General features: G+C 42.5%; 1 protein-coding gene and 2 non-coding genes across 6 annotated transcripts in view; 2 read left to right on the top strand and 1 right to left on the bottom strand.

The window, feature by feature from the left end:
* Window positions 1-510: 510 nt before the first annotated feature.
* LOC119895424 (cilia- and flagella-associated protein 54-like) overlaps window positions 511-15,594 on the bottom strand; it is a 33,106-nt gene continuing 18,022 nt past the window's right edge. For 3 of the 4 annotated variants that reach the window (XM_038708551.1, XM_038708550.1, XM_038708548.1), the window contains exons 44-57: window positions 15,524-15,590; window positions 15,159-15,344; window positions 14,977-15,063; window positions 14,755-14,874; window positions 14,383-14,430; window positions 13,853-13,994; window positions 13,212-13,372; window positions 12,943-13,091; window positions 12,714-12,834; window positions 9,440-9,599; window positions 8,212-8,369; window positions 4,860-5,006; window positions 4,619-4,739; window positions 511-1,338 (exon numbers count right to left, since the gene is read on the bottom strand). In XM_038708551.1, coding sequence (XP_038564479.1) covers window positions 1,169-1,338; window positions 4,619-4,739; window positions 4,860-5,006; window positions 8,212-8,369; window positions 9,440-9,599; window positions 12,714-12,834; window positions 12,943-13,091; window positions 13,212-13,372; window positions 13,853-13,994; window positions 14,383-14,430; window positions 14,755-14,874; window positions 14,977-15,063; window positions 15,159-15,344; window positions 15,524-15,590 — 1,837 coding nt within the window. In that variant the 3' untranslated portion in view covers window positions 511-1,168. The remainder of the gene's footprint in view (window positions 1,339-4,618; window positions 4,740-4,859; window positions 5,007-8,211; window positions 8,370-9,439; window positions 9,600-12,713; window positions 12,835-12,942; window positions 13,092-13,211; window positions 13,373-13,852; window positions 13,995-14,382; window positions 14,431-14,754; window positions 14,875-14,976; window positions 15,064-15,158; window positions 15,345-15,523; window positions 15,591-15,594) is intronic. The other variant, XM_038708549.1, reaches the window with a different exon arrangement.
* Window positions 6,874-6,945, top strand: trnah-gug. Its single transcript has one exon. It is a non-coding gene; the product is annotated as a tRNA-His (tRNA).
* Window positions 7,181-7,253, top strand: trnar-acg. The gene has a single exon. It is a non-coding gene; the product is annotated as a tRNA-Arg (tRNA).

The raw sequence follows: 15,594 nt of genomic DNA, 5'->3' as shown, positions 1-15,594 counted from the left end.
ACCAAAATTAATATATATATATATATATATATATACCATATAATGCAAATTGTTACACTAGCCAAAGATATCAATGATGCCTGTACACATTAGTGAAAGAAGGGCTATATTGTATATCATTATGCACAACAGAAGAGTGGGATAGTGTCATTGAGATAATATGAAGGTGTATCATGTGACATTTAAAACTACCCACAAACAGTGCATTACAAAAGGGGTAATATGATTTTCAGTAGCATAACTGTATGTTTCCCAATCCCTGAAACTTCTGGTATTTACTGTAAAATGTCAGTGTCCACAGTATCTGTTTTAATTTGTGCAGGATTCCATGTCCGACAGGATTACATTGGGTACCTCAATACTTTCATTAGAAGTCACTGTATTATGAGTACCATGAAAATAGTATTACCATCCCATTTACATTTTTGTGTCTTTTCAGAGTTGTTTGACTCCAGTGAAGCAGATTGAATCTAACGACTCTCATCCTGAGGCAACACTCGCAATAAAGTGTTTTCCTTGTTGCCCTTTTATTCAAGATGTAAACAGACATTTGTTTTTTTCAGTTTGTCATGTAGTTGAGATTATTTAATGTTGCTGATCAGATTGGATTTAATTTGACCCAAAAGCATACATATTATAGACGACAGATAGTGTTTAATGGGTCAGTATGACCTGCAGTCCAAAAGGTATCTAAAGAACTGTTAATTCCAAACTCACGGTTTTCTTTCTTTGTCTTCATTTACAGCCAACTTGCAGGTAAATATACCGTGAAATTGGAGAATACAGAATATTAAGAGGAGAAAAACAGCATACATATATTCACATTATCATTTTCAATTCTAGATAATACAGTAACTGAAAATATCCATAACATAAGATATGCATTCTTTAAATTAACATTGTTCAGCTTATCAAACTGTAACCAGAGTTTCTAGGTCCAGTTATTGTTTGTATGTAATTGCATTTATTATGAACAGCAATTGCATTAGCTTATTAACAAATACAGTACTTCAGTTCTTAATTACTAAGTTTATTACATAATGTGTCATTACACCAGGTTGACCAAAATTCTATGGCTCTCTTTTACAAAAAAAGAGCACCAGGAACCCTATGTCTCTCAACAGGTGCAGGACCAGGAGTACACATAATGGGTATCATTAAATGCTTTTTATCTGGCTAAGGGGGTGCTTGTAGGACTGGAGGTTCTTGGGTTGCTCAGAGATGGAACTGGTGCTTGAGAGTCTCTCTCACTCTGGCTGGAATGCTGCCTGGAAGCAGATTGTGATGGCTGGGCAGAGGCTGGCATTTCCATGGTGCTGGGATCCAGGATGTGACCTGCTGAAACGATTCAAGTTAGAGTAGTGTAACAAGAACGTCTCGGGTTATGTATGTAACCCTGGTTCCCCGAGAAGGGGAATGAGAAACTGCGTCGGTTACGACACTATGGGAACGCCTCTAGGCGTAGCAGGTCTGAATGTGAATGAAATCACTCTAATCCTATTGGTTTGTTGCTAGAATGGTAAGGTGTGACGGAGGAGTATAAAGCACACCTGTACACACTCATCATTAGCTTAAACTATGAAGCAGGCGCTTCAGGCGGGGAGAAAGGTGCGGCGGGCCGACGCAGTGTCTCGTTCCCCTTCTCGGGGAACAAGGGTTACATACGTAACCCGAGACGTTCCCCTTCGAGGGAACTCGAACTGCGTCGGTTACGACACTATGGGAACGAGATACCCACTAAAACGTGCCGAAAACCCCGCCTGCCCCAGTGTGCAATAAAGTGGCACAACTAAGAGGAGAGCGCACGAGTGCCAGGTGCCGAAGGAAGGTCAAGACTGTAAAACCGAATGAATGTGTGTGGAGTGGCCCAGCCAGCCGCTACACAAACATCCTGCAAAGAGGCCCCGGAAAGGAGGGCTCGAGAGGCCACCATGCCTCTGGTAGAATGAGCCCTCACAGCCACAGGTGAAGGCAAACCGCGCACCTGATAGGCCAGGGAAATAGTCTGAACAATCCAGTTGCTAATAGTATGTTTGGATGCAGGGAGCCCAGCCCTGGGGGACCCAAAACACTCTAGCAGCTGGTCAGCCTTCCTCCAACGGCAGGACTTCAGAGTGTAAATACTCAGTGATCTGACAGGGCAGAGCAGATGAAGTCTCCCGTCCTCCGCCGTCACATGAGGTGGAGGATTAAATGCCTGCAGCACTGTGGACCCCGCTGCACAAGAAGGCACTTTAGGGATGTATCCTGGACGAGGGTGCAGGATAGCCCTAATATTCCACGGGGCAAACTCCAGGCTTTGCGGGGAAACCGAAAGCGCTTGGAGATCCCCCACCCTCCTCAGAGAGGTGATAGCAAGGAGAAAGGCCATCTTGAGCCTCAGCTGACTCCAGGTGTTCGAAGGGGGCCTCAGCCAACGCCCCAAGAACCACCGCCAGATCCCAAGTGGGAACCTTGGACCGAGTCGCAGGTCTCATCCTCCGGGCACCACGGAGGAAACGTACAACTAAGGGAAGTTTCCCCAAAGACCCCTCCCTCAGAGGGGCATGGAAAGATGAAATAGCTGCCACGAACACCTTGAGGGTGGAAGGGGAAAGACCAGCAGAGAAACTGGAGGAACTCAAGTACCTGAACCACTGGGCAGGTAACAGGGTCCACCGACCGCTCCCTACACCAAGTGGAGAAAACACTCCACTTCAGGCCGTACATCCTCCGTGTGGACCAGGCCCTGGAGCTGAGGAGGGTCTGCTCCGGCTGTTAGACCCGCCTCTAGGTACTGTGCCCCCTCAGGGGCCAGACCCACAGTCGCCATACGGCGGGGCAAGGGTGAAGAACCCAGCCCTGCGCCTGGGACAGCAGGTCTCTCCTCAGAGGGACCTGCCATGGCGGGCCGTCCAGGAGCGACATGATGTCCGAGAACCACACCCGGGTTGGCCAGAACGGGGCTACGAGCAGTAGGCCGACATTGCCGGACCCGCTCCAGAACCCCCGGGAGCAGAGTGACTGGGGGAAAAGTGTACAGATGTAGCCTCGGCCACGAATGTACCATGGCGTCCAGACCCAACGGGGCTGGAGGAACGAGAGAAAACCATAGCAGGCAGTGTGTAGTCTCTTGAGACGCAAACAGATCCCCGTCTATGGGGCCGAACTCTCCGCACAAGAGCTCCACCACTTCAGGGTGAAGTCTCCATTCCCCGGGCCTCAGCCCCTGCCTCGACAGCAGGTCTGCTCCCTGATTCTGTGTCCCCGAGAGATACATCGCCCTGAGCGATAGTAACCTCTGCTGGGACCACAGGAGGATCTGACGCGCCAGTCTGTACAGAGGGCGGGAGCGCAGACCGCCCTGGTGGGCCTAACTTCACCCCTTTCACGGCAGCCAATATGGTGTCGACACATGCCGGAGACAATTGTGCCCGCATCGTTGTCGAATCCCATACTACCCCTAGGAACGTAGTCCGTTGGGTGGGCGCCAGCACGCTCTTCTTTGCGTTGAGCCTCAGCCCTAAACGCAGCAGATGAGCCAGAACGACATCTCGATGCCGAACCGCCAACTCTCGAGACTGGGCTAGGATGAGCCAGATGTTGATGTAGTTGAAAATCTGGATGCCCTGGAGCCTCAGCGGGGCCAGTGCTGCATCCATACACTTGGTGAATGTGCGAGGGGAAAGTGCCAGATCGAATGGAAGAACCCGATACTGGTAAGCCACACCCCCGAATGCGAACCTCAGGAACTTCCTGTGAGAAGGACGGATGGAGACGTGGAAATAGGCGTCCTTTAGATCTATCGTGACGAACCAATCCTCGGATTGGATGTGCGTCACGATGGTGGGGATGGTGAGCATCTTGAACCTGAATCTCCTCAGAGACCGGTTTAGAAATCCGTCCCGAAATCCTCCGACAGATCATGCTGTGAACCCCATGAGTGAAGCCGCCGGGCCGCCTCAGCGGCCGCAGGGCCCACGTCAACAGGGAGAACACCTCCGGCCATCCTCGGAAAAGAGAGCAAAGGGCTTCGCAAGAAAAAAGCTAATGATGAGTGTGTACAGGTGTGCTTTATACTCCTCCGGTTATTCCGTCACCTTACCGTTCTAGCAACAAACCAATAGGATTGGAGTGATTTCATTAACATTCAGACCTGCTATGCCTAGAGGCGTTCCCATAGTGTCGTAACCCGACGCAGTTCGAGTTCCCTCGAAGGGGAACTGGGTGTTGAGTTTGCACGCATGCACTGCAAATAATTTATAGCTGAGAAGAAGCTTTTCTGACGAAAGAGTAGAGCTGAAGCAATTAGTCAACAAATTGAAAAGACAATTGATTGAAATTAATCTGCAACTATTCAGATAATTGATTAATAATATTAAGTAGTTTTAAAAGCAAAATGCCCCAAAAGTCACTAGTTTCATCTTCTCAATTGTGAATATGTGCTGGTTTATGTAATCTTCCATGCCTGGTTTTGGTTTTGGACTGTCAGTCAAAATAAGCAATTTGATGTTGAACAATGAGAAAAAAAGCATTTGATAATATTTTCTGACATTTTATAGGCCAAACAATGATTCACTTAATTGAAATAAATTAGTAGGATTAGCTGGTGTAAAAAAGTTTCATGTTCTTTATTTACCAATTCGCAAAGTGATCTGATCCAGTACACTGAGGTACGGGAGGTAGATGTTGCTGGGTCCAGGAGGAGAGAAACATAGTTTTCCATCATCAAACACTACACTCTCACCATAAACACACAGCTGACAGAGAGGGAGAAAAGAGCACTATTGTTAATGATTTAAATTTCGCCTTCAATTTGAATTCCGATTGGTACCAGTAGGTATATGTAGGTGTGTATGGATATGTTTGTGTTTGTGTACCTGTTGTTTCAGTAATTTCTGTGTCAATTTCAAAAGTGTGGTGCTCTGCACTCCTCTCAGGTCACTGAGCAACAAAGTGGCCTGAGCCAGAGTCACACTGGACCTTGGAGGCATGCATGTTCGCTGTGACAGCAGGCTCACAGCTTCCTGTGCAGCATGAATACATAAAAAGCAAATATCAGCACAGAGATTATTTAACATCAGTAAACTTATAACCGATAAATGATATTAGTGAAGTTATTGGTCATAATACAACTTTATTGTGTGAGACCCACCCCTCGACCCTGTAACCCTGTAGGCAGGATAAGCAGTTGAAGATGGATGGAAGGATGGATGGATGTGAGAGACCCATATCCACCACCTATAGGGCCTGTGTCCACCAAAGCGATTTTTGCCGCTGAAAACGCCACCTGCTGTTCTGAAAACGCCTAGCTGGGAGCGCTAAGGTGCGTTTTGGAGGCGCAGTGTTTTCTTTTTTGCTATGATAGATAATTTCCGTGGAGGTGATTGCTGCAAGTACAGCTGCAAAAACGCCAGCAGAGTGACGAGGCGCTGGTCGTATTTTCTGCGCTGGGGGGCTTAGCGCTGAGCGAGTTGAAAAATGTTCAACTTTGGGAAAAAACTCCTGCGCTCGTCAATGTCACTTTTTACCCAGCCGTCCAATCATAGTGCAGGAGGGGCGGGACAAATGCCACACCGAGCACATCCGATCTTGAACGAAACGATGTGCCTGCTCGCCGAAGTGTTTCCTCGCCCGCAAAATCTCATGAATCCACGTATTCACGTCTGTGCTCATGTTTCAGCCTTCTCTTCATGCAGAGCAAAGGACAGGGCAAGTAGGCCTATATTCTTTGTGGTGACATTACATTCACTAAAATTAAGTAGCCTAGCCTACTTGCAGCCATCACCTACACGGACATTGCGTATCATAGCAACCACAGAAACACTGCACCTTCAAAACGCACCCTAGCGATCCCAGCTAGGCGTAAAAACGCTTTGGTGGACGTGGGCCCTGAGACTGATTAAATGGTATTCTCCTCTGAGAACTAAACCATGAGTTATATAATAAATCCTGTGTTCACATCAGAAGATTCTAGGTTGAACTCCTGGCTAGCTCACTGTGACCTTTAGCTTGTAAATCACTCAATCTTCAACTTTAAAAAACAACCCACAAAAATGAAAGAGCTATAACTGGCTTCAATACTCAGCAAGTGGTAAAAAAGTATACTAATATATGAAATTATAATGAATGTAGTATTTAATATATTACTGTTATACTAACAGTAAACTATTAACTAAACATTATACTCTTTATTTAAGACGATCATGTACAGTTCCGCTTCCAGGTTGTGGATAGGGACTATATTATACTATATTAGAGAGATGTACATTGAACCTGTGCCAGTGTGCCAATATTTGCTGCTTTTAGCCACCTCCTCTGAAGAGCAACATGCTCCCCTTGTTCTGTTTTACTTGTTAGTGTTACAAATATTGTTTGTTGTTTAACTTTGTCCAAGCTGAGAAATACACATTTCTATATGTCAAATATTTCATGCAAACTTTGATAACTAAGCAAGTAGACTCATAGTACCATTTGTTCCATTATAATCGCAATTGCAAATGGCAATAATGTCCGCAATAATTGCAATATGAATTTTTCTCCAAATCGTGCAGATCTACTCTATATACTGTCTATCAAAGTATATTTACATGTGAATGGAGCCTAATTATACACAATTGGACCATCAACATGTGGTTAAAGATGTCTGAGCCCTTCACATCACTCCCTCACAGAAATAAAGAGCCTAATGTTGTATTTAGTGTTACTTGCTTATCATATTTCTTTGAATGACAAAATTTGTCCATAAGGACATAAAAAGCAGTGTTACGTAAACAATCCATGGAAACTGACTGTCTGTTGTCACACATCATTCAGGAGACAAATAGTAGAATATTTGCTATTCAGAGGTGAAACTATCCTCTCACAACAAGAAGGGCCTCGGCCTTTCAAGTGGCTGTGATCGTATAGTGGTTAGTACTCTGCGTTGTGGCCGCAGCAACCCCGGTTCAAATCCGGGTCACAGCAGCAGATGAAAGCTGGCTTTTGCTTATTCGGTTGCTTTACTGTACTCCAAAATCGATTTCATTTTACATAGCTTTAAACTGGATAGCTCAAGTAAGATTTCGTGTGTGAGGCACCGTCCTTTCCAACTGACCTATCATTTGACCGGCGTCCCCCACACATGTCTATGCAGAACAAGACCACTACCGTTTGATTAAGTGAGTGAGAACCAAGCTGGTCTCACAGGCTCTACAGGGCAGGGCTAGTGGCGCAATGGATAACGCGTCTGACTACGGATCAGAAGATTCTAGGTTCGACTCCTGGCTAGCTTGTTCTCACCTTTAGCTTGTAAATCACTCAAGCTTCAACTGCAATATTCTGTCTCTATATACGGTCTATCAAAGTATGTTTACATGTGAATGGAGCCTAATTATACACAATTGGACCATCAACATGTGGTTAAAGATGTCTGAGCCCTTCACATCACTCCCTCACAGAAATAAAGAGCCTAATGTTGTATTTAGTGTTACTTGCTTATCATATTTCTTTGAATGACAAAATTTGTCCATAAGGACATAAAAAGCAGTGTCTGTTGTCACACATCATTCAGGAGACAAATAGTAGAATATTTGCTATTCAGAGGTGAAACTATCCTCTCACAACAAGAAGGCGCTCGGCCTTTCAAGTGGCTGTGATCGTATAGTGGTTTTTACTCTTCTCTGGTTAGTAGTCACGCTTGACTGTCTTTTGTTGTATGCTTGACAGTTAGAGCTCAAAATATGTTAGAACAACAATACGGTTTTCGATCATTGGATCGACGTTCTCCAGATTTGTCACAATTACAGATCAGGAGGTTTCTCATATAACTGCTGGTCAATTTGACTCGCTTCTAGTGAAATTTAAATATTCCATTTGTTAAAAAAGTCTGAATGGTAAATCTAAGCATTCATATAGCTCTTTTATTCTTAGAGCTTTATAATTTGCCACTCATTCAGCAATCCAAACACCAACCATTACAGTTCAAGTACAAGATCAAACCACCAATCCTGACAATCCGCTCTACCTCCTGAGCTATAGCAACCTTTGATGCAAACAGCAAGGATGCTGTCATATCTGTCCAATGACAACATGAACACAAGTTCAGTAGACCAAGAAAGGTTTTACCGACTTGGTTTTTATGGTTTGTTTTTTCCCTCTTTCTCTATCTCTCCCTCTGTATTTTGTAAAATTTACATTTAAAAAAACACAAAAAAACTGACTAAACAAAGGTGTCTGTGTGTGTGTTGGTACCTGAATCATTGCCATGCTGTCATCAGTCTTGCCTCGTTGTGCTTCCAATTTCGCACATTCGACCATTAAAAGGGCTTGAATATCGACGTCTCCCCATAGCGCACATTCATCAAGACCCTCCTGTAACATCCGAGCTAACTCCTCATTAATGTTCTTACCTTAAAAAGACAAATTCCCCCATACACATATTTATATGTACACACACACACACACACACAGATTCAATATCTAATATTCATCATCAGAAATCTATTATTCATTGGTAAACAAACTGAAGGTGCTGAAAATACTCTACCTTTTCTGGGCACAATATACGAAGCCTTGTTATGAGAAACAATATAAAGGGGCAAGGTAAATTAGCGTAAAACTTGATTAATAGCCTGGGCTTTTATTTGCTAAAATCGGAATTGACCCTACCTATATTTAGGACAGGCGTCCTCTTGCACAAAACTGAAATAGGCTACTATAAAAAATGTATTTATTTCAAACACAATATTATTTGTATAAAAATTATCCAATAATACGAAATACACGTCATTCATTTGATCTAGCTCCGACAGACAGCTTACGCGCTTTTATTTTGAAGGATGCAGGATGAGAGAAGTGTGGCAGAGAGCGATGGACTTCACATGACAGGATTCATAACTTGGATTCATTTTTATGAAAAGCTGTTCTGATTCTTTTGATCGGTGGACCCTTACAGACAAAAGGAAGATAAATAATCAAGAAACGGACACATCAGGACTTAACGAGCGCTTCAAAGGTAACAGAATTCGGCACCTTTCTCTTTCTTTTAATCTCTTGTACCATGCCGGTTACGCCGGTAAATGTGTAACAATTAGACTTTGGGCTTTATTGTTTCTGTTAAATGAATCTAACGATGTGTAGTATGTCCATACTGACATATTGATCGTATGTTTAAACATTAATATTTGTATTAACAATCTAAGCAGCTTAGAAGCAGCTAAAGCGGGCGACCCCAGCAGGGTTTAAGAGGTTTAACACAACCAAAGAAGTTACATAAAAACCAGACCACGTGTTTAATGAAGACCTGCGTTTATTTGTCAAAATGTGTTCCCACACCAGGCCAGTAAACGGGTAGGCGGCTATTTGGGATATTAATTGAAGTTTTACGGTAGTCCTCTATGTGGGAATATCTACTCAGTTTTTGCAGTCCTTGTAGTATTAGACAGTATGTTTTTGCCACCAGCACAACAGATGAACAGACCTGGGAAAAGGGCAGCAGCGCCAGGGACGTGTGCAGCCAGGCTGCGGACCAGAGCCAGGCGGCAATGTAGCCACAGAGAAACTTCAATTCTCTCACTGGCCTCAACTGCTCTGGGACAGTCTCCATGCAGGGGGTTTGACACACTGCAACCTTTAGTACCCTATAGACAGGATATAACACATATAAAGACATGCATACACATACCATATACAGTCAATCGGCATCCTACTGCCCCAGTGTAGTTATGTGCATAATTTGTTTTACAATCAGTAACACACATTTCTCAATACTGAGCCCACCTTTTCTTCACACATTCAGCACAACAAAAGTTAATGTGGACTTAAGTGTGGATCACTTTTCATTGCCTTTACACAAAATGCAACTCTTCCATCACCAAAACCCTTTGTATTTAGACTCCAGTTTGCACATTTACATTAGTAATTTAAAAACTGTTACAGTTTTTCTCGATTGCGAGCACACAAAAAACAGTAGCGTAAGTCATCCTAAGCCATCGTGAATAAATAACCCTTACCCTTAAGGAAGGGGGGGTCAGTGCGCATGTGTAGGCGTAGTGAATGTGTGTGTGGTCAGACAGAAAGACATCAGCTGTGCTGGTGTTGTGCTGTTGTCATTTATCACCTTTGATGAACCACACAAAGAATATTATATAGTTTTTAAATTGTTACTTGAAATAGACCCGCGAGGAACCATGACATGCACACGCAAACTCCGCACAAGACCAATGAATGGCAGGCCAGCAGAGAGAAAAGGCCTCTGTTTATCTGTAAATGTACAGCGTTTAGTTACAGAAGTGAGATTGCAGCTCTGCAGCTTCGCAAGATAACCCCCCCCACACACACACACACACACACACATATGATTCGACTAACAGTCAACTTTAGGTAAAACTTGACAATTCTTATTTGACTATGTAAATCCTTAGTCGGGGACAGCCCTAATGTCTTGTTTTCTTAGGCTTCTTTGTTTTCTGGAAATTCCATTTTGGTGTGATTGAATCGCACCGAAACATGATGAATCACATCGTTTAAAACTCATTGACCCCGAGGTACTTGAACTCCTTCACTTGGGATAAGGACTAATTCAAATTTCGAACAGGGGAACCACCACCGGTTTGCCACTCCATGGGCACTGTCCCAGACTTCCACGCAATGTTGAAAAGGTGTGTCATTCAAGACATCCCCTCCACATCCAAAGCTTTCAACATTTCTGGACAGATCTCATCAACTCCAGGGCTTTGCCACTCTGGACTGGTTTGACAACCTCAGTGACTTTCTCCAGGGAAATTGACAATGATCCCCATTCATTCTCCAGCTTTGCCTCTACCATAGAGGTTATGTTAGTTTGATTTAGGAGTTCCTCAAAGTGTTCCTTCCATCGCCTAGTTATCTCCGCAGTGAAGTCAACAGTGTCCAATCCTTACTGCACACAGCTTGCAGTGTTTTCCCAACCATTGTTTTAGTGGGCGGCCCCCCTAAACCACCCCACTCCCCAAAAGGTGCAGAAGTTGCGGACAGAATCGCAGAATTTGACAATAAAAATGGAATCAAAATGTAGGCTTCAACATGGAATATCATGGAATCTGTCAAATGTTGAAGCATTTTATAAAAATAGGGATGTTCCCTAGCATTATAAGTAGGGCTGGGTGATATGGACCAAAAAGTCATATCCCAGTACTGTTAGGCAGAACTCCTGTATAAAATATATATCGGTATTGTCTGCTAGCTTGGCTGTGTGTGAGTGTGTGGGTGTGTGGGTGTGTGTGTGTGTGAGTGTGTGAGTGTGTGGGTGTGTGTGTGTGTGAGTGTGTGAGTGTGTGGGTGTGTGTGTGTGTGAGTGTGTGTGGGGTGGTCAGTTTTAGGGGCATGTTTTTACTGTTGGTAGGAACTTAGCTTGTTTGTTATTTCACCGTTTTAATTATACATCATTCTCCACCTTATTTAAATGTCACTCACTTATTGAATCTGCCTCCTTCAGTTCTCTTCACACTCACAGACCTAACGTACCTCTGTCTCTCCCAGGTAACTTTCTCCATCAGTAGTAGACTACGTTGTATGAAGTCAACGAAATAAAACTTGTCTTCTGGACATTTCCTCCTGCCATTCTGTTTACAGCAGCAGCTGCGCCGCATGTTAGCCAAACCAACGTGGTAGCTAACAAATTGCATCTGCACTATTGTGTTCACTGTCGCTTTACCTGGTCTGTGCTTCTAAAATATCCACCTCTAGTTTTATTCATCCACCTAATGATTACACACTCTTTATGATGGAAAAATGTGCTGAAATTGTAATTCAGAAAAATTACAATTAAAAACACAGAATTAGAATTAAAACAGAATTCTTAGGGCCCTATCCACGGTCTTGTTGCCCAATATCTAAATGTAGCAGTGACGAGCCTAAACCAGCAAAAATTTGTGTGCCGGTTTATGACACCATGTATCCGTAACATGTCTGCTCCGCAACACTAGTAGTATCGAAGGGTGCACCCCTTCATTATATGTGAGGTGTATTGCAATAGAGGGCAAAAGGTGTGATGTGGATGATGCAGAAGGCACTGGTGACCAGCAATGTTGTATTTGTAAATCTGTAGCTGTCCTATTAGTATGTATAGTGAATATGCATAGTTTTGAATTGCATTACTGGAATTTCTTTTTATATTTCATTTTCTACACTTGGAATAACTAATGAAAAAATATCAAAATATTAAAGCATTCTAATTACTTTCTGTGACAAACTGTAAGGTAACACAATCCATGCAATAAAGAAGTGTTGTAATGGAATCTGTGTGTTAAATAAATGAAAGTTACTTCAAAGACAATAGTGATACATATTGAATGCAACCTGTTGTTAGTGCTTTTAGCTCACTGTGTAATGAGAAACAAAGTGTTACTGTTTTGGTACAAGAGTTGATCCTGAGATGTGTATGAAGTGCTTTATTTCCATTACTACATTCTGGATATAAGGTTACCTGTTGTGCTGAGCTGCATGTTAGTACAGAGTATTGCCTGAACAATATTTTAAAAGTGATCTGAGTTTAGAGTAATGTGTGTTACCAATTACAACATTTTAGCTGCAAACACACTCAGAGGTAAAACTTCTTTGTTGTTGTTGTCGGCAGTTTCATTGCAGGTGGTTCTGTTGGTTTGTAATGATGTTATTTTCTGTAATGTTTACAACACAGTACACAGATATATGCTTGAGTTTTGTTCAAAAATCTACTTATTTCATTCCACAACCAATTTATATAAAAATGATACCTGTTCACTTCCAGTCTTGGCATGTGGCTCAGACACAAGTTTCTGAGAGTCATATATGGATCCTCTCATGATTACAGGAGACGTCTGCAGCAGCATCAAAGATGAAACTGCCATCTCAGAACTGAAGATATCAAAATGATCAGGATAGTAGGATGAAACATATTAGGATAGGAAATAAAACATAAGCTTGTAAATTCACACACAGTATACATGCTTAAGGCTGACGTACCTAAGTGCAGCATGTCCTTGCTGCAGGTATAGGTTGGCCTTTAAAAGATTGATCTCAATTGCCAGTTCCAGGTTCTCCATTTCGCTACAGGACAGAGACGTGAGCCGCTGCAAGTGCAACAAGGAGGAGGCTACTTCTAACAAAAGGAACTACAGCAGAGGAGATGTCAGATGTGGGTAAGTTAGGAAAAAAGAAATTCAAGCAGAAATTACACTAAGTGGCAACTACCTGAAGTAAAGATCTATTGAAAAATCCCCAAGAAGTCTCACCTTAATTCTTTCTGGAGTAAGATTCTCTGTATTAAGAGTCAGCACTTTTGGTTCTTCCTTCTTTACATTGGAGCCCTCAGTGCCTAGTGCGTCCTGTTCATGGTGTTTTGATTTCACTGAACAACTTGTTATGCTGACACAAGCTTCTCCTTCAACAAAATCTGAAAGACATACCCACTTTGTGCATAAAAAGCAGTTTGATCCGCAGTGACTCTTTCAGAATGAAATCAAATGAGTTGTATTTAAAGTGAATGTGAACATGTAATATATAATATTATGGAATTGGATTAGTATTACAGGCCAGTGTAAGTGCAGATGCATCAGTCGCACACGGCTATGTGAGATTAAATCTCACAAAGTCGTATGCGACTAAAGGTACTCATATCCAAAATTTGTAAAATGACATTCTACTTTGTTTTTGGTCTTTGACCCACTAAATAACAAATCCTGAAGATAAATTGGTTCTAAGGCATGTTTATCTCATATAGACACACAGACCTATTTTAAGGTGGATATCTGGAATAATTGTGAACACAAAAAGGGCATGGTCCTATGTAAATTAAATGTAAGTCATTTAAATAGTAACACATTTCACATGATCCAAACAATACACCCGTCATAAACATAGGTCGCTTACAGACCTGGCACAGGAGGGCTATGTACAGTGTTACTGAGTGCAAGGACTAGTTGAACACGAGCAAGGTTGATTCGGAGGCACAATGTTGATCCATACAGCGTGCAGACCTCTGGAGCAAAGTCACAGTTCACAAGTTCTTCCAAAGCCTAACCACAAACAAAATATACATATATTACATTTAGTAAGAAAGTTTAGTGACAAGCTTTTTGGAAAATGTGTTAATTTGTCGAATAGTAGCTGAAACAGCAGCACATAGACGGGTCAGCTGGAAGGGTAAGTATTTGTGTGTATAAGTGTGTGTATATTTTTGTCAGTGAATTCATATGAGTGTTTGGCTGATTTGAACTGATGTTTTTAAATGTCTCAGAAAGGCTGATGGGTTGAAGATATTAGGTAAAAGCAAAGAAAACTGCACAAGCACCATACAAGCTCTGGTAGTATGGTTAGTCCTTTAATGATTTCTTATATAATTACACTGATGAAATGCCCCCAGAAATTGTTAAGAAAGTTGAAGAAATCCTACATAGAAAGTACCTCTGCATTGTCCAGGAGAGACTTGTTGCTGTAGAATGTCTTCACAGGCTGCACAATAAGCACATTTTATGATATTTATTCAAATGTATGAACAATTCTTTCAATACTGAGCAGACAGTCCGTCTGCCACTAATATTTAAATTAGATCAGAAGGAACCAGTCCATAGATCTCTCCAAGAGGGTGGTAGGCAAACAGCCCATGTGTTCACATATTCCATTAAAATTCAGATTTACAGTATAATAAACACAAGGTTAAAATTCTAAGTAGAAGTCTACATAGAATATGTCAACAATAGCGACCTTTTAACATTATCAGTTTAAACAAGGTAAGCGAGAAAAAGGCAAAGAGAGAACGTATGTGTGTGTTCATACTTGAAGACTGTCTTTGGCGATGAAGTGTCCATAAGGCAGAAGGACCCCTTTTCCCTGTGTGAGCTGAACAGATTCCTTTACAGCTTCAGTGAACAGACACAGTTCAGTAAGGGCACGTACCTGCAGAAAACACCCACCCAGATGAAAAATTCCACTAGAACCATGAAAGGAAAAACATTGACATGTATGTATAGAAGAGAACAAGACAACACAAATGCTGACCTTAAGTATTTTGCCCTCAACAGCGCGTTGCAAATCTCTGCACCTGGTTCCCACAATATGTAGGTAAAGGGCTAGTATGGGCAGTAGCTAAAATTACAAACGTGAGTTAACACTGAGTTAATTATTTATCTTGAGTAATGCAGTTCAAAATGAGGATAGACAAGCAGCGTTTGTGTGTGTACCGTGATGTGGTAGCCTGTGGTGAAAAGCCAGTGGCAGATAAAGTTAAGGCAGGTTACAATGGTGCCAAGGTGAACCCTGTGGGGTTCAGAGAAAAGGTCGACTCCAGGGAGCAGTTCATCTCCGATGCTGTGAAAGGCGTACTGGAGGTCGGCCTGGGGCTGACCAGGGGAGCAACACAGCACACACTACGGAAGTGGGTCACACACAAGCATGTCAGAAAGAAAGCACACAAACCCACAATAAAACAAGTGTACAGTCATAAGAGCAAAAAACTCTTCTGTCATCATTTCCTCCATAGTGCTTTCAGCAGCAAGTAAAAACCATGCTTATGATGAGAGAGATTAACATCCCCTGGAAGTATTACCTTAAAGAGATGAGCAGACAGGAGACAGCAATTGGTCCGCTGGGTGATATCAGAAGTTAAGATATATCTGT

The sequence above is a fragment of the Micropterus salmoides genome, unplaced genomic scaffold (assembly GCF_014851395.1).
Source record: "Micropterus salmoides isolate LMB-PRFRI ecotype aquatic unplaced genomic scaffold, ASM1485139v1 Ms_hic_scaffold_9, whole genome shotgun sequence".
Lineage (NCBI taxonomy): Eukaryota > Metazoa > Chordata > Actinopteri > Centrarchiformes > Centrarchidae > Micropterus > Micropterus salmoides.
The sequence above is the reverse complement of the archived record's forward strand: the minus strand, read 5'-3'. Positions and strand labels throughout refer to the sequence as shown.